Below are 24376 nucleotides of genomic sequence, written 5' to 3' on the forward strand. Positions count from 1 at the left end.
GATTAAGTTTATAATTTCGTATCCAACCCATATTGGATCAGTATTTTCATTATTATTCCAAAATGTGGCTGTAAGTGAAACGAGAAAGCTCAATATTATTATCTTTTGTAAATTTCTGAGATTATTGCATCTAAAACTGTTAAAAATAACATTATGGTTTTATTATATCGTTTATCTAAACCTTGCCGAAAAACTCAACTAGAAGTTTTTGTAGTCCTAGGAAGTTTTAGATTTTGTGAAGGTTTCCTGTCTGAGAGCTTTATTTGCCCTTAGTCTATTGAAAGAAAAAAAAGGTGGAAATCGTTTATTTTAATTAAATAAAAACTTTACTCATGTAGGAAATGTCAGCATGTTTTCTATGGTAGTAGATTCGGATTATTAATGTATTGGTAAAAGATAAGCAACTTTAATTTTCGCCTAAATCGACCCCTTGCCAGTCACGTGTCGAAAACAGAACCCTGATTGGATGAGGGTTTGAAGTTTATGAGGCAATGATGCATCATGCGCTGTTTTCTGTCATGTATTACACACACATCAGCTGCTCTCAGCTGAAAAATTAAATCCATCTTTTTTTTAAATTGCTTTTTCATGTTATTTGAATCGTTATAATAAACAAAAACAATACATTTAGGCATTTCGTAATTTTGTAACGGTTAATATACATCGATAAGAAGTTTTATAATAAAATCCATGAACTTAATTTTAATTTTTATTCCTAGGGGTCGTTAAAGCAGTTTGAAGGATGAAGGGGGGTACTTTACGGGACACAAATGATATCATTTAGGTAAAAATGACTACTTGGGTCTTGCGTAACGCTTAAGGAAGAGGGGGCTGAGGCGAAACGTTATGTCATGCTACAGGGGGGAGGGGGATGAAAATATACAGAAACTTAATATTTGTAAGGTCTGTTTATGGTAAACTATTGTGGTACATTACGTAAGTGCATATCTCACGTTGATGTTCAGAAGTATTTTGAAATGACAAATCGGGTCGTTCTTGCATGGGCTTCATTAAAATGGTATTTTATTCGAGCCGATGATGGATGTCACCCACGGTCACGTGTCTATTAACAATGGGAGTTTGCTATCTGATGCCATTACGCGTGAACATGTTTTTGTTCAATACGAATTCACCCGCAAGGAATATATTTATTATAGAGATTGATTCGCGCCTTCGTCTTCGATAATCTTTATCGAAGGGGGGTGACAATTAATAAACGCCGCGTGGCGTCACCCCGCAAATCCTACTACACAAACTACCACATTTTCGACATCATCAAACAATTGATTTTTATTAAACAAAAAGATAAATTACATATGATGCCTTGAAATAAGAGAGCGACTATAATTTTTATCCGTATGCACTTATGTTACACCAACTTCGCCAATTGTGAACTGATTTTAATCATTTTTTTTTATTGGATGTTGGAGCCAAAACTGGAAAATTAGATGATGATAATAAAATAGTTAGAAAAATTAACGCAAGCTTTCGTTGACCTACCTATCGTATACCTACAAACCTACATGCAGCTATAGAACTTATTAAAAAAGAAAAATTTTTTTAGGTTACCGTAAAAACCCGATGTCGTCAGTTAAAACACGACTTGTCTAGGGAAAACCAGTTTTAACATTCTTCTTTAGTCAATTCTACCTTTGATTAGGTAAAACTAGAATTATTACATATTCCCGGTTCATTCTAGATATGACTAGACTTATTTTGGTTAAAACCAGCTTTAGGACATTGAAGTTCAGTAAATTCTAGGTTTAACTTAATGGTTGTAGTTAATACAGTTCCGCGATCTCAGAGCATGAATTTCAACTGGACGGTTTCACAGTATTTTTCAAATTTTTTAATAAAACGGGATGTTTTGAGATTGGAATCCTTAAACTCAGAACTACCCTCGCCTGTGTGTTTCACAGCCCCCGAAACTCCTTTTCCATCTTAGAACTCTGGGGTGCATTTCCGAACGAAGACGTGATATCTGACAAGTTACGAGCCTAAAAATCACAGTTTGACAAAAATTTTTGTAAAAACTTACGATTTGTAAGCTTATGATGGGAAAAGACAACATACAAGAAGTAAAAAAATATATAATTAAACCTATTAATTTCCCCTATCCATCTATAAAAATTGTTGACCAAAAGAAATAAACCTGTACAATTTGTTATGATAAGGTAAGGAATCCCTGGTGCATGAATCAAGCTTGCAATTGTCCGGTATTTTTATTATCAAGAGGTAAGACGAGCTTTGAGTGGTATTAATAAGGAAAAATTTAAAAATAATTGAAATTTGAAGGGTGGTGAACAGAGATGAAAAGCATTAGCGGGAATTTTCGAGTAACATTGCATTCTGGCCTAGTGGATTGTATGGAATTAATTGCGAGACGGAAGAGGGTGACATCGGACGTGTTAGATGCACTTTGAAGTTGATGTCAGTCAAAGCATGCTTTGTTATTCGCTACTTATTATTACGTTCGTTTAAGCCTTTAAGGCTCTCTATATGCGGTGCCAGTTATGATTTCCCGCGTTTTAATTATCAGGAAACCTTTGAGATTTTCGAACCGTTACAAAGAGCTTTATTGCAGTCGCCACAATTCCTTTTTTTGTCGCGGCCGCCATCTTGATTTTAACATTCATTTCGAAAAGGCAAAACACTCCTTTGATGTCTCATTTTTTTTTATTCACAATACTTAAACTTCTTTCCAACTGCGTGCAAATTTTCAATACTCCTCTAGTTAATAATTCAAAGCACTTGTTAAAATCTGAAAACGACTCACTCGGAATGTGTTGTTTGGAGTTTGTAAACTGCCATTATTTCAGAAATTACGTTTTCACTCTTTTTTTTTTAAAGGAAACAACGAGTTTTTGATGTGTAAAATTTATCGGTATAATAAACTACCTTTTGTGACTTTTAAGTAACTTTACAAAATGTAGACTTTATAGCTAATTATTGTACCTTGTAAATGTCATTTAGTTTGAAATGCTGGGTACAAAATTCCATTTTTGCCCAAGGATATAAAATCGTTGTTTTCAGACCTCTGTTATATATTATGGTTGTAGGTATTGCTAGGAGTTGACACTCCGAATTTTGAATTCTCTTTTCTAGGGATATTTCTGTAGATCTCGATAAGATGCGCTGATGGTTATGTGTTTTTAATAATAAAATTAAAAAAATGTTGCACGCTACATTCTATTATCGTTGAAAAAGAGTTGCGACACCTATAAGAACGATAAGAAATAAAAATCGCTAAAGTTCTGGATGATTTTTGCAAGCAGTTCTGTAAGAAAGAGAAAATTTTAAAAATTTTGAGAAATTCCTTTTTTAAGTATTGGTTGGAGGGCTAGGCACTCCCTACAGAGTTGCATCAAAAATTCACCTTGTTGTTTCACGAGATCCCGAATGTTTTGAAGTTAATTGAAAAATAGGGTCAATAAAGATTGATTTCGTGGCTTCAAAATATTTTAGCGTCGAATTTAGACTAATGATAAGAGTGCAAATGCGTATATAGTGGTTCTGAGCAGAACTACTCCAGTTTGTGTATTTTTGACGTTAGAAGCTATATTTTCACCTTAGAACGCCACGGTGCTAGACATTTTCCGATCAAACAGTGATTTTTAGGATTGCAATTTGCCAAATATTCCGTTGTCGTTCGTAAAAATGATAAGCACCCCGGAGTTCCAGGATTGAAAAAGAGTTCCGGGGGTATGAAACACTACTTCTATGATTATGATTATTAACATTTTTGGGTCTAAGCGACAACAGAAAAACGAATTCGTCTATGAACTTATTTTATTACTACATTGCAGTCAATAATTAATATTTATAAAAGCGTTGGCACATAAGATAAAACTATACGGCTATTTACAATTTTGGTTTCAAATTTTCAGTAGAGAAACCTTATTTTGACCTTTCGTCTACATATAGAATATTTTGCAATCATCACTTTTAAAATTGCCTAATTCACCACGAAATCTTAGAAATTGAACTTGAACCGTTTAAAAATTGCTCATTATAATCACATTATGCAACATTCATTGACTTGACTCACGTTAGAAATGTTAATTACAATGTAATACTTCTGCAATCGGCCATTGAGTAATTGCTAATGGGAAATTTTAAACGGGCACTAGACATTAACTACATAATTAATAATTTATAAACAATATTCTATCGTCAGACATTAATCTTTACACGCACGTCCTCGTTTCGCTAAGCCATTGCAGAATTTCGGAGAAGCGACTATATCCCCTAAAAATACACTGAGAAGATAAAATTCCTTTTGTTTTTCCGCTGAAGTCTTATAATTGCTGAAAACAAATATACAAATTAATAAATAAATATAAATTGATTCGTACAAACTTTTTGCGTTTACCTGAATATTTCACCCCAGTCTAGTTGATAGTCTCTAGTTGATTTCGTTTTTATGGCTTTTCCAGCGTGGTATAAGCAAACCCTTGTGTAAATACAAACATTTTCTCCCAACTCTGACACCAGTCTTCTCTCAGCTTCGTCCAGATCTATTAATTCTTCTTCATTTTCTTCTACTGAGATGGATCTTCTAACTCTTCCAGTATACGTTTCTGTGACAAAGACGGATAATTGTTTTCAATTTAAATAAATAATTGATTATTTAGGACATAGTGAAAATTTTAGACAAGCTATTAGTCGGCACTCAACCGTTGCCTTTTCACTTTTCCTTAGCGGAATTGTACACACACACATATATATATATACATGCACAATCATATACATATATATGCCGTCAGATTCTCTTTTGGCTTTTTTCTGAGGCAACATTCACTACTATAATATGAGAACCTAGTTGCCTCTTTCAAGGCTGAATTTGTGTTTGTTTGCAAAAGTTAGATTCAGTTCAAAAACCCTAACAGTTTCTACATGTTGTATGTAAGCACGCTTAGCGGGGCGTTAACAAAACACTGTATAAAAAATGCAGTTTACTATTTTAATGTACCTACCTTGTATATATATGTTACAAGTTGGTACACATACATACTTTAGCACACGTAAAAGTTTCATGGCCAGTTTAACAGAAAAACGACTTTATAGTAATTTAAACAAACCCTTTAAGTTTGCAATAACAAATAATTTGTTAAGTGTATCAGAAAAAATATTTTTAAAAGATTTATCTAAATAAATGTTAGTTATACGTGGGTACTACAATGACATCGTATCATCATGCCCAGACATTTATTGTTTTATGATGAAACTTTGATGTCTTCAATTTAAGTATCTATTAAAAAATAACATTTAACAATTTCTTAAATCAATATTGAAATAAATGACGGATCAACGGGAAGGGAGTTTCGGGTTTGGGCCCCATTCCGAATTAATACAAAAAGGGTCTCAAAAATATGCCTATTAAAAATTGTCTTGATTCGAAAAAAAAAATTAGCAGCTGTTTTTGTGAATCCTGTCATTCTTAAAATCCGTGATTGAAATGTAAGTATGACACTTGCAAGCCTTATTAATTACTTAAGTTTGAGCGACTTGATCCGCGTGATACAATTTCTAAAACAGAAGTGGCCTAGATTGCTTCTGATGTCTGTAAAGTTCAATCAAAATCGGTACACCCGTTTCAAGAATTAGCCCGTACAGACATCAAAAATATTTTTAAGGATCTCTTGTATTGTAGTAGCATTTAAATCACCATATGAACTTAAAAAAAAGCAGTTATTTCAATATTACAAGCAGAAAATTCAATTTTATTTATTTTCGGCCCTTTGAATTCAAATGCAGCGCAATTAAGACTCTTATTTCAGAAGTTACCGGTCTAATTAAAACTGAAAGATTACACGTACTTATAGGCCTACTTAAATGGTTTAGTTTACTTACTTGGGTTTAAGGAGTAGGCCAGTTTTTTAACGAAGTTGGACAGTTTGACGGCTACGATGATAACAGGGAATCCCACGAGTTCAACCGGAAGATCTATAGCTGGTGTCTGTTGACTTTTAACATTTAAGCCCTGTTCTAAAAGTATCAAAACACTGGCAAGCGACGCACACAGTACAAGAGTCTGAGATTTCATGTTGAAACGTTCGTGAAGTACTCCGAAAGTGAAAATATCGCTGGTCTTGCACTTCAAATCAACTTTATCAAAGTGAAAGTGTTATGGCCACCACCACTTCACCAACACCACACCGTATGGTGCTTTACCTTACTTATTGCATCCACTTATCGAACAGGTACCTATAACCTTTGTTTGCATTCAACCATGTTAATATTATTAATTAATTGTAATAGGTAACGCGATGGCTCCTGAAAATTAATTACTTGCTATTTGTGATGTAATTAAGGTACAGGTAGTAATGTTACGCATATACAGGAAATGTGTAATGGAAACTATAAACGGATGTGTGTATTTCACTTTTACAAAATTGGTATCGAATTTTACTTACTTTCGTGTAATAATGCACGTCGATATCACAAGATAATTTATTGTCCGAAATGCATCATAAATACTCAATTAAATCAAGTGCATCAACTTATTAATTTTTAGAGTTTTCTCAAATGAAAAACCTAACAGAAACCGTTTGATGTATAAATATGTGACAAACTAATACGTTACATTGGCAAACTTACTTTTCAATATCTACATATTTAAGTATTAATAATTTATCATTGAAAAGGGCTAATGCATAGGTACTTATCAGAATCCTCAACAGTTTATGTTGAGACAATAATTTTCATGTTTCGGGCATAAGTCATAAGCCTACAGTAAAGTCGTATGAATCGCGTGCTTTTACTACAGTTCTGGTCGAACAGTAATTTTTAGGCTTGTAATTTGTCAGATGTCTCGCCTTCTTTCGGAAAATGACCAACACCCCAGAGTTCTAAGATGGAAAAGGAGTTCAGGGGGCTGTAAAATATATATTCGAGAGTAGTTCTATTTAGGACTACTGTGAAAACTCCGGATTCCTACTAAGTATATAGTAATTTTTAGAGTGTTGTAACTCCACAAATATTCCGATTTGGTCAAACAATAACCAGCACCCCGGAGGTCTCAGTCTAGGGTAAAAAAAGAGTTCCATGTGTGTGAAATAGTCAGTCAGGGGTTGTTCTAGCAAGAGCGGTTGTAAAAACTTTGTAGGCTTAACTCGCTGAATATCCTGTTTTAGGTAGAAAAATAGCACCCCCGAATTCTAGTGTGGAAATATAACTCTTGTGGTAAATTTGCATTATCTAGAATTTTAAAATTTTTAGGAATAATTTGATTGTGTTAATATGGTATCCAATTTGATTTCTCAGCAACACAAGAGTAGATACTGAAGGATGTAATCCATAAGTCATACCTCCCTGAGAAGGGATTTCTCCCATCGCTCCCAGTCCCGCCGTTAGTTCTACGCATGTAACGACTATTCCATAATAATATTCAAGAGTCAAAAGATCTTTACGTGTAAACTTAACCAGTTTTGACGAGTTTTCGTGGAAAAGTAGCGCAAGTCAGTAGGCGCCTTATTAATTATGTGTTGTGTTGTGTTGTGTATTGTGGTATATGTTTGTGTAGACATTTACTCAATACCAAAACTGATATAAATAAATAAAATAAATTGAATTTACTTCAAGATATTGAATTTGCTACTTGAACTTCAAGTTTTTAATATTTAAGGTACCAACTTTCAGACTGGATTGTGGTAGAATGGTTGACGTTGCTTTAGAAACAAGTATCATTTATTTAGGCAAATTTTTATTTCAAATGATGTAGTTTTAGGTGCTAATGGCATTTCCTTCGTCTATAGGGGTGTCCGAGATTCGTATGTTAGGGGTCGCCTCAGTAAGTCAAATTCGTTGAATATGTCAAATCCGGTACGAAAATGCTGACTTACAATTAGACACCAAAGCTTGGGGGTGTCACACTTTCACATTCCTATGTAGGTAGGCCCCTGTCTTCCCCCCTTTTCAATTGATATATGTGTTGGAAATTTATATCAGTAGCGTATTGCCTGCAAAACTCCGTGAAGGCATTTTACAATTTTTAAGATATTTTATTAACAGCAGATTGTTTTTAATGGCGCGGCCAGTGGAAGAAAAATTTCCGTTTGACTTTTAAGAGTTCTTGGGGTGGGTTTTGTTCGGTTATTGGCTCGGTAAAAGTGGACATGTTTCACAAGCCTTCATGAGGTCTAATGAGAGAGGTCGAATCTTAACGGAACGTAATCCTTATGGGCGGCGAAAAATTAAACGGAATTAACTGGTGTCAAAGTGCATTCCGCATTTCTGAAATATGACCATGTTCGAGTACGAGCGCAGTTATTTTTTTAATTGAAGTGCTCGTCGCCATCTCCAAATAATAAACGTTCTTTTCTTTCTTTTTTTGTTTTCTGATTTTTTCGTCCAGCCAATTTGCGTGTGGTCGTAACCACGGCCTGGGTCCTGCATTAATCATATTGTATTGGTTCGTAAAATTTGCAAATAGAGACATTTGGAAATGGCCGTTCACAAAAGTTTAATGGTTACTGCTTTTATTTACGACTTCACATGGAAATGAGCGCGCGTGTATTAACGTTAGCCGAGACTTTACGCCTTTTTTTCTGCACATGGTAACGTTGTGAAATATTGGTATAATGAGCGGTCAGCTTTCTTTAAAATGCTTACATTATGCGACAAATAAGCGTCAGTTCGTTTCCGAACGCTGTTTAGAATTGCCTCTAATTTTACCTCTTTCACTGCTGCGTACTCGTAACAAACTAAGTTAAATATCCTACCTGCTCATTTCGAAATGTTCTTTCGTCGGTAAAAACTTGGAAACAACGTGAACACCTATCCGACGTTATTACGGATATTTTTACAGTAGGTAGGTACTATAATAAGGATAACTGGAACAGGTTAATAACTTCTTGGAATAAACAACTCAAAGATATCGGGGAAACAGAAATATATATATATATCAATATTTAGGTAATATTCTGACAACTATAACATTTTAAGCGAATACATATTATGTAGTTTAGATTTAACTGACTAGTTTAAGACTAGCATTATATCGAAAATACAAAAGCATAAATGTGTATTAGGTGTTTTCATATTACATATTTCCTTATTATCTAAATGTAATTAAATTTTATCATCTTCGTAATAGTCTTGTTTTTCTTCCCGCCGAGATCATCTTCGGATTAAATTTTTAGTAAGTGGACGTCAGAAAACGGGAAAACTCGTCTGATGTATGCATTTAATTTGAGTTTCTTTCCCAAATGTCCCTTTTAAATTCCCTCTAATTCCCTTTGCAGCCTTCAGCTTTCCCAAAACAATTATGCTTTACTTTTAATTTGAATTCGTTTGCTTTGGCTTCGTTATTCCATTTCTACATCGCGAACTCACAGTTTTCAGCGCATTCGAACTTTTTTTATCATTTGTAGCACTTTCAACCCCGGGAATGGACAAGTAGGGTAAAAGTTATGACATCCATTACCATCTACGCCGGATATTAACTGGCCCATGTGAGCAGCAAAGTGGTACTTCGATGTTAATTCAGCAGTTGTTGAAACCGATGTATCTCTAAAAAGTTCAGGATAACGTTAAAAGTAGAAGATGAAACGGAAAAATCGACCCGTTCCATTAAGGCACTTTATTATGCCGACACGACAATAAAATTAGAAGATTGAGCACACGTATTATTTTAAATGAATTAGTTCAAATTATTTTTATTGCTTAGCATACTGACATTATTCTATTGAAAGAAAGCGTTAAAATTATTGAATAATAACGTCAAATTATTACGTATGCTGGTACGACTTCCTTTGCAGTCGCTAGGTATAATGTAACATGAGTTATGACATTCTTTACTATTACCAAACACCATACGTGTGCTGTAAAAAAAATACTCGTTGTCTCTGACGTCGAGGTGAAAGTTGACTGGCTACATTGTTTACTTTAATACAATGATTTTTATTTCAATATCGTTTTTTAACTTATAAACCGAAAAATAGTAAGTACTGACGTAATTATTTATACTATTGTTCATCTTTCGGGTTCAAGTCACATAGGCTTTATAATGTGCCGACGTTTCATGAGCTTTGTATTTTGCTTCTTCAGGACAGATATCTATTCTTAGGTCTGAGTGAAACTATGTACCAACCTTTGGGTGTTTTATTCCCACCAACTATTAATACTGGTGGGTGGATAGGCAGTCCTTCCGGACTATATGGGAAAGCTCTCCTCATCTTTCTTTTAGGAGTCATGGAAATGGGTGGGTGAGATAGATGAGATGGATAAAATTAATACAGAGGAGAATCGAACATTATCTGTACATCAGCATTTGCCTAAGTGATCCAAGGAAGTCACAGAAAAACTTGGACTAGGTCTGACGGACCCGGAATCGAACCGGTGTCCTCTCGGATATTAAGCAATGGATTAAACCTCTAGGTCATGCCGTTCGGTTCATTGGAGAACCAGGTAGAAGATAATTACGAGCTGTTTTGCGACCTTTCGTTGGCTAGGTTTGCCAACTTCTTACTGGGTCACCGGTTCGATTCCAAGTTTTTTCTGGTTTCCCTGGATCTTGGACCACTTAAAAGTACTTGTGTTTCAATTTAACAGTAACATTTTCTAAGAACATGAGTTAAGGTTAGTTCTAATGAATCGAAATTCAAAATTCACGAAACGTCGGTAATAAGAGGGCAAGGTGAAGAGTTCTCGGTCTAGTATCAAGTAAAAATAACTTTTTTTATTATGAATTTCTTTGTCAATATTTTTTTCGACAATCGCAGCTTTTGGCCACCTTCACGTGGATCATCTGCTTCCGATATAGGAAGATGCTGACTCTTCATCAACTTTGGCTATAAACTATCTACCAAAATGAGGAAATTTTTTGATATTAATGAAATACCTAGTATTTTATTTACAACAATGCCATTTATGGGCAAAGCGCCGAGAATTATTCAACTTGACCTCGTATAATAACTACTGATCACCCTAAAAAAGTTTATAATTATTAAAGATTCTACATATAAAGAGTTTACCTTATCAGTGTCAGAAGAGCTCTTTCTGATTCTGTTAATTTGTCTTTTCTTGGAGTGGCATTCAGTTCACAAATTAGTTTCGGGAGGCAAGCAGTTTTTATCGTCTGAAGTATTTGGCTCCTTGTTGAAGGTGAAGGTCCTAGAAAGAATTTTTGTTGTGTAATTGTTGCATTCGTTATATATTAGGCATGTCGCAGTCATTATGAATTTCAATTCCATTTAGGCTGTTTTGAAAACAGTCTTTATTTCAACAATGGATAACTAAAATGTTTTTAATATACGGGTATGTTATCCTGTTGTATTTATTCATATCATTTCATTGGATTATATATGAATTTGAATTACTGTCAACTAACCAATTGTTATAACTTCATTTGTTGAAAAGCTTTTTTGTTTGTTTTGCGTTTCTACATCACAACTTTCTTTTATTATCGAAGTTTTTATTGATCCACATTTTTGTGTAGGAATAGTGAAACAATACAAGTGCTTACGTTAGTGAAATAATATTATAATGATAGTTATAAAGTTGCTTTCAGGTGTTAAATTACATTCTTTTGACCTTGCTAAACGAACGTATGCAGCTTTTGTTTACTTCCGATAGACAGATAAATTAAAATGAAATCGCTCGAGGAAGGAAGTTTGATATATTCTATAATGTAAAACGTGCACTGGGTTTAAACGAAAGAGAAAGTGGTTGGTTTGGTTACCCAGTGTGTAGAGTTAGTGCTACTTTTCAACTTATATAATTTCCGGTGCTGAGATGTGTGGCTCCATTTCATTTTATTACGTTATAGCAGAAATCAGTTGTTTAATACTTTTACTTTTTTTTACACAGTTCACAAAAGCGATACATCCATTCACTAAATGATTTCTTGCAACTAGAATCGAATTCTAATTTTAATTTAATAGATCATAATTTATTTTTTAAGTTTGGTACATAAAAGACTTTTTGGTATTTAATTTTAGAAGACTATTGTTATTAAAGCATTTATTAAAACTGCAAGTACAGTTAGATATGAGTATTCTAACTACAATTGCGCATAAATATTAGGTGAATTATAATTCGACTGTTTTTGGCATTAAAATTAATGGAGTCGTTTTTCAAATAACAGTAGTTTTATGCGTCGATTTGTTATTCTGTAAATAAGTAATTACAATAACGAGTGTTAAAAATAACTCCGTTTTAACGGAGATCAAGGTTCTTTAATTCCATTATAATACTTAATTATGAGAACTAATGGATATTTATATTTTACTTAACATTGGCCTTGAAATGGAATAATAACTATTTTGTAAACTTGTTCATTAACAAATGTTAATTGTTTTGGAATTCTTTATCGATAAGGTAAGGCAGACTTATTCTCACTGAAACGAAACATTAAAAGTTTGTCGTAAAAAAAAAACGTACTTAATTATCTTGATTTATTTATTATATGCAAATTTTTAGCATGGTATGTAAGTGGGTTTTATACCTGATTGAGGTGTTTGATACTAAGTACTTACGTAAAATAATAGGAGGTGTAAGTACGCTTTAGAAAGTTGAAGGTAAACAGGGTTCTATTACGTGCTCATGCGCCCTTATTAAATATTAACTGAAGCAATTTTTTTTTTTGATCTGAGTATATTATAGATGCAGGTAAGGCAAAATGTTCACCGAACAGAAATTACACATTTCCGAAAACGCAATTTGGTTACCGTATGGAATATGTTTTTTTGAAAAGATGGCTGAAGGTATTTGTACGAAATTTGGCATACATGTTGTATATGTAAGGCTTAACCTTTACGTTTTCATAAAATAAAGTAAAAAGTACTAACCAATATTATTAATTGTCTCTTCTTCGATATCTGCATCCAGATCTATCTCTGTTTTGCTGTCTCCATATCCTGGATTTGAAGGTTTCGGGGGTAATCTATGCTGTGATGAGTTAGGCTGTGCCCTGTCACCTCCTAGTAGGATACCGACGAGGCCTGTATAGTCCCTCAACAAAATAACTATTACACAAAATATAAATACAATTCGAACCACAATTTTCCTTATTGTTGTCATTGTCTATATAAGTTTGTTGTTCACTTTACTCAATAGGGAACCATCTTGCGACTGAGTTGTAGTAAGTTCTTGCTTAACTTACAATTCACCAATCCCCGCTCCTTAAATAATTCCAATGACAGTGAAAGTGAAATATAAAATCAACGATATAGTTTCAACGAAATTCGGATAGGTATACACGTTGTTTTAGTTTACTAACTTAACAAACATACAGCCTTGAGCCGATTTTTTTTAATTGCATGTGAAAAAATGTACTTTCTTTCCTCTAACTGCTTCGTACTTTTCAATTTGAAAGAAAAGCTGTAAAAAAAAGTTTATCTAATTACAGAAAGCTTCGATTCGTAAATATTTGCTTAATATAAAATTAGAAAGTAATTCTGTAAACTCGTATAAAATTTGGCTGTTGTGCATTACCGACTTTGCGACCTCCTATGTGTTGCTGTTTAGTATTAAAAGTTGCTGATCGTAATATAACCTTGACTTACCTATCGTTCCCGTCCTCTTGCAGTTCAGTACGTGTAATAAAGCGCTTTTTCCTTTCGTAAATCGTGAGAAAGACACGTTATAGATCTGACATTATTATGAATTTGCTACGGCGAATCGTGACACAAACTTATTAATTAACATCTATTTGTTTGACACACACATCATTGTATATTTGTACAGGCAGGTAGGTACTTTAAATTAATTGGAATACATGGGGGTTCTGCCTATTATAAATGACACAATTTCCGTTAAAATTACCTAAAAATATTCGTTAGGTATGACGAGCCGGAAGCCATCAATAGACTTTTCTTTTACAACAAAATTTTCTGAATTATTTAGCAATTAATTTCAGTTTAATAAAACCAATAAATATACACATTTATTTATAAAAGTAATGGATGGTAACTAAATGTGTACTTTATTAGTTAGTAATAGTTAAGTGGCTTTTTTGAAAAAGTAATAACTGATTGATGATAGTAGGTACGTATCATTAAGTATTCTTCGTGAGTTGCTAGATTGTATCACAATAAACAGTTATTACCATACCCATGGCTTATCGCACAATCACCGCATTGTTTGTATTAGAAAATGCATTAATGTTAAAATAATTGAGATGACCGATGCGAATGGTCAAGTGCTATATGTAAAGATATTATTATTGATACGGTAAGTTGTTTGATGTATGCTGATTTTGAAACCCCAATTGAAAGCAAACAAAGACCTGCGTGAATTTAATCACCATGTGCTTCCAAGTAATCAGTTACAGTAATTAGAGAAAATTATCTCACAAAGAGATGTTCCGGTATCTACTACGAATTTTTCGCCCAATGAACTAATATTATATATGAAAAGAGGAACATTAAGATATTTTTGAAGTCCTTGCAACTGTATCTCTCTAAAAATCATCATCCTAAGATCGTCAGTCCTAAGGCTGGTTGGACACGCACCTCCACTCTTTCCTATCCTGAGCTAATCTTCATATTTCCCTAAAACTAGAACATCCCACTTCCTTAACTATTTCCAAACAGTAATCTAATCTTGTTATACATCTACCCCTCATAACTCCCGTTTCTGCCTCTAATATGTCTGACTAGACCTTCATGCCTGAGAAGGCTTCCATAGTCCTCTGTTCTCCTATTCTTTTGGACATTTGACATTTGTATGATCCCCCGCTCCTAGTGTGACCCTCTGAGGGGGGGGGTAAGACGATAAATAGAGGATATAAATTACAGGTAAAATAAATGTGATTTATACAATTTTAGTCTCTTTATTACCTATAACGCATAAATCGACAAATTCTGTATCCTGAACAGTCGAGCCAGAGACAGTGATCGTTCTACCGTGCTGTTGAAAAGAATTCAGCATTTTTGGTGGCGGTTATGGACATCTGAATGAGGGGTCCTAGGTCCTTTCTGTCAAATCTCTAATTACTTTGACTTTGATAGCAAACAATTTCAGATGTGACGAATTAGTTTGTGCGCGGAATTTCCCTCTGGAATTGCATTCCATTTGGGTAGCATATTGAAATTTATCAGCGACGATCAGCCAGCCAAAGCGATAGCCGGGTTCAGAATTGATTTATCTGTTCCATCACAGCTCTCTGTGTGACGGTATTTGTGCTATGCGTTGCCGACCGGCTGTTAGAACTCAGGTGTTGCTATTAATTATGATTTTTATTAGTTCACCCGCTTCATGTGCAAACGCACTACATGTATGTATGTATATGTATGCATCAATATAAGCGAATATACGTCACGTAGTAACACACAAATGTGTTTGTACAGTACGTAAATGCATTTAAATTGGTAATAGCTTTCCGATATGTCCACAGGTTTACACCAGATATCTCCATACGCACCTGCAGTCCCAAAAAATTCACTTTGTTCACTACAATTCAACTGATTTTCTATGCATACGTGTTTTTAACTAGTTAAGCACACCATTTTGAGCAGAGTGATACAAAAAGCATAGGATTTATTACATAATTAGTTAGGTATGAAAAGTGAATTTAGTTTAATATGTTTTTTATCTATTCAGAATCAGCAAAATGAGTAAACTGTTGAAAAAATTAATGACACTAGTCTAACTTCTATAGTGCTTCGTTTTTTGTATTACGGATCTTGAAATATTGCTTATAAAAAGTGTTCAGCTACAAATATATATTTTGAGTTCAGTATGGCTCAAAAACTGTCCTTTTTTCGTAATTTTCATACAACAATCAACCTTTAACACTTTAAAACAATCACAAACGTAACATTATATGTGTTTGGAAGATTGGATCTGGTCTGGCGGGCGTCAGGAATCATTTCCCGAATGATGCACTGTACCTTCTTTTATTTTTTACTTGCCTTAACGGCTACATACGCAAGTGATTTTTATTTTTAATCGATTTAATTTTTCACTCATTTATTCATTTTATAGTAAATACCGAAAAACTGTATCAGAAAGTGATTCAAATCTAAAACAATGTAGACTAATTCGCTTTATTCTTTTGATGGGTCCTGTTATCTTAAGTGTTGAAATGCTAGTCCGGATTTTTCTAAAATTCAAATTTTGACTTGAACGGAGTGTTATCGTGTATATAATCAGGCAGATAAAGAGGTGCGTATCGTGTTTCTAATAAATTAATCCGTGAAAATTTGGACGCTCAACGGCATACGTAGTTGAAAGAATAAGCGAGAAGATTAATAACGTGGAATTGAATCGAAAATATTACCCATCCCATCGGTATTCATAGCCGCCACATAATATCGTATGCACTGGCTTGGCCGAGTTGATACACAGACGCCACAATTTGCTATGCGTGTAAATAAAAGACAGTGTAATCAATCATTCTCGTCCTGGAGCGATTACCCTGTCTACCCCTTTCCTCTTCCAGCCATATCGTTTGGACCCTTGTATCACAAACATGGTTAACTAATACCATGACGAAAAATGAAGCAAATTTACAGATTTCCATTTGCTCATACTAATGCGCATGAGTTCTATCTTTCTTCACATTATATACATAGTTTTCCAAAATACGAAAAATTCTCATGTTATTATTGTACATCATACTTCAATCTGATGTATTATTGATGAATAGTAATCATTTTCTCATGTAAAGGGATAGCAATTATCCTTTAATTCCAAACATGCCTACTGGGTTTAAGAATTTGGAAAAATATCCTTTTCGTAATTTATGGATAATGATGAGCAAAATCGTGATTATTTTTGCTCATTACTATTTATGAGCGATCCTTAAGGATTTGTTAGACTGTGTAAGACGTAGTCTTGCTCTTGGTCCTGTTCATTTAGCCTTGATTTTGTTCATATGAGCATAACTACATTTTGACCTTAATTTTGGTTTTCCTAAATGTGGAAGGCCAAAATAAGACAAGACAAGAGAAAATTGCAAAACCATAACAATTTTCACTCATCACTACTTATGATTGATCCTTAAGGAGCTGATTGTAAGTCGTATAGTCTGGCTCTTGGTCCTGTTCAGTTAGTCTCGATTTCGTTCGTACCAACATCTGCAGGCGAATTTTGGTCTTCATTTTGGTCTTGCTAAATCTGCAAGATTAGACAAGTCAAAACAACAAGACCAGGATTATTTTCGCTCATCAATATTTATGAACGACCCTTAAGGAGGTGACAGACTGTGTAAGACGTCGGGCAATTATTTTGATCGGTCTGTCTAGCGTTAGCACGTTCTATTTTTGTTTTATTTACTTGCGTAGACAAACAGGGAATAGTAATTGTGTTCATCCATATTTTACGTGGGCCTATATTTTCCTTAAATCTACTGTGAATAGTGTCGCCATGTATGTTGCACAATGAACCGACATATGAACTACTTATTAATGTTGAGGGCATCATATTTTTCAATGAACACGTCATAATAATTAGAATCTACAGGGGATATAAGAGGCTTATGGTCGCGATATATGATCAAATAGCGAACTGATTTTCGCAGAAGAACATCTCTAGCAAGTAAGTATCCCTGTCTTTCTACTGCGCATCTATTTTGTAATTTTGGTTGTTGTTATTACGAGACATTTAAGTTAATGTGTTGTAGTGTGCGATATACAGGGTGTAATAAATCTAGTGTATGCGCGACGTGTTTTACTGAAACTAGAAATGTTAGACAATAACATTTAGAAGTTTCAGCGTGAAGTAATGGGGATGATTGCGGCGTACAAATAAATTTTTGAATTCATTTATCATAAAAAAAGGAAATATTAAAAAAAGGATTTCTTTCGTTGGATCTAGTTCGCTCTATTACCTTCAAATTTACACATTTAATAACAAAGATTTCGGTATTTTATTAAATGATAAGAAACATGAAAAAAAAAATGTTTAACACCCTGCATACGCATGTAAGTACGTATTTGTTTTATGCAACGCATTATGTTTGTAGGTATGAATCTTCGATTGTTATTACTATATTTATGTGTTATATGCGCCAACGTTCTTTGTAATACTCATTATTCTTCGTCTGATGAAAGGAAAAAGTATTGTGGTAATACTTTAACCAATGCACTTGCTCTAGCATGTAGAGGACTATACAATGGATTGATCACCAAAAGAGACAGTGAGAATCTTATGACGATATCACGTCAGGACATTAAAAAAAATCAATTTTTATTTCAGGAGATCGTTTAGATAACGTGATAGAAGATAAAGATGACCTTCAGGAAAACGGTCCTTTCCCTCCTTCGTTTCCCTGGCGTTTAAGAGAAGCTGCGTTCAGGATGTTGCCATTTGGACTCAGGAAAAGGAATCGGTTGGGTGAAAAAAGAGGCGTCGCAGATGAATGTTGTCATAAAGCATGCACTTTCGGTGAAATGCTCAGTTACTGCCAAAATTAAACCTTAATAAGTCCCAAAGTCTTTATACGAGTACGTATTTGAAATCCAATAAAATCTGCTACGCTTTCAAAAATAAATAATATTTATTAGCGCTTTTAATATGAGTTTTGTTGTACTGAAATAATGTCAATATTTTTTAATACGAAATACAAATGAGATAACAGCATTCTTTAATTAGAGACCCATTTGTCCTTTCTGTATTAATACCTTTACATATTACTTTTTCACGAATGTTAATGAGTACATCTTTTATCTTAATGTAATGGTGGAGGTGCCGGACAAGTGTATGTACCTGTTACACGTACCTAGCCAGACTAGCGTACTACAATTTTCAATGTGATACTACAATAAATATCTTGAGATTTATAAAGATTATTGATATCCTTTTTCCAACAAATATAAATTCAAAGAAAATGACATTCTAAAATCCTTTAATTTAAATAAAATTACATTAGGTGTATTTCATGATAATTTGACGCAATGTTTACAGATACCAGTATATTAATTAAACTAGTAATAAGTGTTAGACCAGTATGAAATTGTAAAGAAAATTACTCAATGTGTATGTAAAGGAAAAGTGATAGATCTCCGAAAATAAGAAACAAAGAACATGAATATATGTACCATATTAGAAATAATCTCATTCATCTCCAAACATTAAATATTAAATATTTTGCAAGAAAAAAATAAAAGTTTAACCTGTTGGGACAGCTAAAATTAAAATATAGCTTCTTAGTAAAAAAAACCAATCTAATCAACTAAAAGCTGGTCATATAAAAATGACTGTTGTGAAGTGTTAGAACCGTTTTAAATAAATTGACGTTCATTTTTCTGCATAGCATCACCACATTCGTGCCTCTTTGGTATTTACAGTATATAGGAAAATGACAGAATATGTAAGTAACGTATGTTGTTGATTTATTGGTGTATTGCACTGTATTTCTCAACAATATTAATAGATGGTAAATGTCTAGCCGAAGGAGGTAGGGGTGGGTGGGATCGAAAGACGAAGTCTCCCCCACCACTGTACCATAAAAAGTTCGTGGCTGTCTCACCCCCATAAAAAGTTATGGGGTTGTCTGGGGGTGAGGGTAGGGGGGATCGAAAGAGGGTAGGGGGAGTAAAACCCATAAAAAAATTGCGGCCGTCTCAGCTCCATAAAAAGTTATGGGGGTTGAAAGTTGATAATTTTGACAATTTTCATACACTATAATTCAAATAAAATTCAATAAAAAAAATATTTTCAAGCGGGTGGGGATAAAACCCGATAACCTAACCTAACCTAACTTAACCTACCCTATTGATAAAGATATTTAAATAATGTTTTATACAACTTTCTCAATATTTTTATGTATTTTTCCATTAGTTTTACCTTTGAATATTGTTTAAGAATGACTATATAAATATTTACATGCCTAGAAATGTATAAAAATCGGCATATTTATTAACTTTGAACCCCCATAAATTTTTTATGGGGGTCAGACCGCCACGAACTTTTTATGGTACAGTGGTGGGGGAGACCTTCTCCTTCGATCCCCCCCTATCATCTAGACCTTTACCTTATAGGTATGTTTCATCAGGTGCATATTTCATTAAGCATTAATGTAATTGTATTTTACATTTTTGCTGTATTTTGCACATTTATGCGGAAAAATAATAGGTTGACGTTTTAAAATTGGAATCGAGGAGCAGCTGGTATTGGAGAGAACAAAAGCGAGTTGTTAATTTTCTAAAACGGCAATTTGCAAGGACGATAACCAGAAATGAAAACGAATCACCGTTCATCAAAGGTTATTTGTTTTGGTCCCACATGTCTGGAGTGAATGCGGTAATCTCGACCATGTGACATTGTAGATGGACGATATATATGTAGATATAATATGTATATATATATATCTGTACATACGTACATGCGACGAAATTGTACGTATCATTAAGCGTTCTCCCTAATCAAATAGGGCCATCATCAAATACATGCCAATCATGAGCGGCTATTTGAACGTGTACGTTTGTATGTGTACGTACTCACAGGTCAGGTTAGTTGCTGGCCATCTACGTCCCAATATGTCATTCCCTCCAAATGACTTCATATTATTCATATGTTTCATTTGCTTTTTTCAGTAATTATACTGATGATCCGCATTGTTCCGACTGACCGTAGCCTTTACTAATGCCAACCGCGCTCATCATTGTCCCCAATAATATAATGGCCAGCTAAAACCAGAAAAACCCCTTTCCTATTCACTAATAACATTCCCAGTTGTTGACAGTCGCGCCTTACACACAAAATACTACAGGAAACGCTATAATAAAGAAAGGTAAATTTGCATACAAATATATACAGATACAGTGTATAATACAACCTGAAATATTTTGGCTTTTAAGGCGTGAAGGGCTAGTTAGAGATTCATTAGAAACAGAAACAGGAATAAAGAGGGGCAGGAGTAGACTTATTAGATTATATTACTGTTCGGTAGTAGTTAGAGATATAAGTTACACTCATTTTTCAGAAATGCGAAGATTACCTCAAGATAGGATGAAGTTTAGTTACGCGTACAATCCAAGGGCGTACTTTAAGGGTATGAGAGCTCAACCTCCTCCCCCTTCAACTGTTGGTTACGCACGTAAAATTGAACTTGGCGCACAATACCAGGAATGTGTTAAAGATTAATCTGTAAATTTGTATCTCCCTTTCAAAATAAAATTCAGGTTACGGCCCTGGTTCAACCCTTTTTCGGATGAGGTTGATTGAAAACGAAGGCAAAGGTTATTTTCAAAACCCTTTACTTTTATCCGATCGTTTATTAAGGCGAAATATGTTACTATTTAAAAGAGTTAAGTAAGATTCTAAATAAAGTAGAAGTTTAAAATGTTAGATAGAATATTAATGAAAGAGTCTTTTTGCGTATCATCACAAGTAATAAAATAAGGGTTTCTATATGCGTGGATAATATGGCAAAGTAGGGTGATTTATAAGGGCTTGATATTAACCAAAGGAACGTTTGTTAACAAATGAAGTAGGATGATGAAACATTATTCTAAAGTGATTTAAGTCATTAGTTAGGAAATCTCACTTCGAGGGGTTTAGCAATAGTAAATGTTCTCAAATCTCATTAGCAAGCAGTCACAATAAAGGGCACGCACAGTTAGTTTGATAGCGTCGGTGACTTGCACGATATCTGAACATTATATTTTCTCCCTCGCTCGTCAAAAATCTGTTTCTCTTCACGAGAAAAGACTTACTGCCTTCACGTTATTATCTGTGAGTTAATGCATCTTTATCCAATTTTCAAATATAATTATCCTCTATTGATTGATGGTCTGAACTTTTCCTCCGCAGAAAAAAAGTTACTCACGAAATATAACGTTCGGAAAATTTAATCAATAAAATCAAGAGGGTGAAAATTCTTCTAAATATGAACACATTTATTTTTAATTTTGTTCGTATAATGATTTATCGGGAAAGTAGTTTAAAAATTGATAAAATTAGAAAAATATCAACTAAAGATTATTTCAGTTGCAAAGTAACTATTATAATAGTAACAGTAATCATCATCATCATCATCATAAGGTCGTCAGTCCTAAGATTGTTTGGACACGCACCTCCACTCTTTTCTATCATGAGGTAATCTTTGCTCAAAACTAGCCACAACCCACATCCTTAACTACTTGCAAATAGTAATCTAATTTAGGTTTACTTCTACTCTAGACCTTTAGCCTGAGAATGTGTCCTACCAACCTGTCTTCATAAAAGTTAAAATAAAATAGTTAAAGATCTTCTAGTTAGTTAAAGAAATGCAAAGATTAACTCAAGGTGGTAAAGATAAAGAGTGGTTTTGCGTGTACAATCCGTCTTACGAGTGAGGACCCTAATATGATGATGATGATGCAAAATTGGTGAAGAAACCGCGTAAGATACATCATCATCATCATCATAAGGTCATCAGTCCTAAGACTGGTTGGACACGTACCTCCACTCTTTCCTATCCTGAGCTAAACTTCGCATTTCCCTAAAACTAGAACAACCCACATCCTTAACTATTTGCAAACAGTAATCTAATCTAGGTCTACCTCTACCCCTCCTAACTCCTGTTTCTGCCTCTAATATACATACAAAAGAAATACTGTCGAATTGAAAATCTCTTTTCTTTGATAATGTTAATACTTTTTGTTTAATATAGATACATAGCGCAGGCGCTATAAAGCATGCAGGATAAGAGGTAACTTAGAAACACAAAAATATCGTTCTCCCTTACTATATACACACTATACGAACAAGTGTCACTTGATCTGAAGTGATGATCATATTTCACTATATTAATCACGAAAGGTATCAATGTCATTATTGTCAGTGCCGTTAGGTTTTTTAAGAATATATGAAGGGGTTGGAACTTATTAAAGTGTAACGTGGGTCTAACCCGCATCCAGTTTTATTACTGTTGAGGACAATGCAAGAAGCACAAGCAGCAATCCGTGCCAAAATGAACAGCCATCAGACTCGATTAATTCTACTTGGAATTACTATTATCCGCGTGTACCTATTCCTCCATGTACGCCACAGATGGTAATTAGATTAATTGCAGAAAACCATCGATGTACTGTACGTCTGAGCAGTGTGCTTGGTAACCAAAGGTCGAAGGCATTGTTGCGGTTCAAATCGCTGGCCACCACATTTGCTCTTCATTAGCTTTTGATGGCAACACTAGCTAAATGGCTTATACACAAGTAACCACCACCAGATGTATATTATTGTGACGGCAACGTATAGAGAGCAATGTTCACTGAACAGGTATCACTTAATATTTATTAGTTTCGTGTTCAGTTATTAATGTTTCAGCAGTTTTCGTAATAAACATTATGTATGTTGTCGAAATTATTATTGGCTTCACGGAATACCTTTTATAGCCATCTGTAGAACTACCCTAGACAAAAATTTTCAGTCTCTCCAGTCTCTCAGAGTCTCTGAGAGCGTCTCTCACAGTCTTTCACAGTCTCTCTGTTATTGCCTAGGTGTTTTTATGGATCTCTCGCAGTCTCTGTATGAGAGACGAACGATAAAATTGTAAATTCAGAGATTCGAGTCTCTCACAGAGACACTGAATGAATAAAACTGAAAAATAGAGAGACTCGAGTCTCTTGTAGAAAGACCCCGGATCTCTGAAATATGTTGAATATAGAAAATTTTAACCATGTCTATCGAGACACCATATATTGAGAGATTCGAGTCTCTCGTTCAGAGATTCGAGTCTCTCGTTCAGAGATTCGAGTCTCTTGTCCAGAGATTAGAGTCTCTCGTTCAGAGACTGGATACGAAATGAGGATCTCTCTATGAACGACTCGAGTCTCTCGTTCAGAGACGCTAAACAGTTTTTTTGACAGTCTCTCTACAATCTCTTTCAGCGACACCAGAGAGACTCGAGTCTGAACATTTTTATTCGGGTATATATTAATACATATAAATGAAATTGGAGTATCTATAGCAACGCTATCAAAACTCTTAAAAAAAATCAGTCTACTGGCTATTTATCAACGTAAAATTCGTTACAAAGTTTGACTGTCCCTCTTTCTTCTTTTATAATTTATCGTTTAACGGATTGAAAACAAAACAAAAATTATTTACACCCTGACGTAATCGGGTTTAATTATCTCATATTTCGGCGGTGCTAATAATTTATCAGGTGCGAAAGCTCAGGTATAGAGACAGTTAATTGTTTCGTTTCCGGTAAAAGAACCACCGTGGCGTTTCCGTGATGACTGAGCGTTATTTTGGACAATAGCACTTGCTGATAATGCGGTAATCTTTGTGTCTAACACTTAGAGGGGGCGCGTCACATGGCCTGTTGTTCAATCTAATAGAACGGTATCCCCCGACGGTCGGAATTAATTAAAAGTTTAGATGTACACCATCAACCGCCTCCAAAGTAGCGCTTATTGCTAATTAACAAATTGCATACGTGATATTTAATACAAACCTGTTATTATCTTAACAGCATTATTTTATTTCACACTTCTTA

General features: G+C 34.3%; 2 protein-coding genes across 2 annotated transcripts; both read right to left on the reverse strand.

The window, feature by feature from the left end:
* Positions 1–3806: 3806 nt before the first annotated feature.
* Positions 3807–6180, reverse strand: LOC108740922. Its single transcript, XM_018475460.2, has 3 exons — positions 5854–6180; positions 4373–4580; positions 3807–4307 (listed from the first exon to the last, which is right to left on the reverse strand). The coding sequence occupies exons 1-3, from the start codon at positions 6044–6046 to the stop codon at positions 4181–4183; spliced, it is 528 nt and encodes a 175-aa protein (XP_018330962.1). The 5' UTR covers positions 6047–6180; the 3' UTR covers positions 3807–4180.
* Positions 6181–8878: 2698 nt separating this feature from the next.
* LOC108740921 lies at positions 8879–13137 on the reverse strand. The gene is made up of 3 exons (XM_018475459.2): positions 12792–13137; positions 10977–11115; positions 8879–9513 (listed from the first exon to the last, which is right to left on the reverse strand). The coding sequence occupies exons 1-3, from the start codon at positions 13021–13023 to the stop codon at positions 9342–9344; spliced, it is 543 nt and encodes a 180-aa protein (XP_018330961.1). The 5' UTR covers positions 13024–13137; the 3' UTR covers positions 8879–9341.
* Positions 13138–24376: the final 11239 nt, after the last annotated feature.

The sequence above is a fragment of the Agrilus planipennis genome, unplaced genomic scaffold (genome assembly GCF_000699045.2).
Source record: "Agrilus planipennis isolate EAB-ADULT unplaced genomic scaffold, Apla_2.0 scaffold191, whole genome shotgun sequence".
In the NCBI taxonomy this organism is placed as follows: Eukaryota; Metazoa; Arthropoda; class Insecta; order Coleoptera; family Buprestidae; genus Agrilus; species Agrilus planipennis.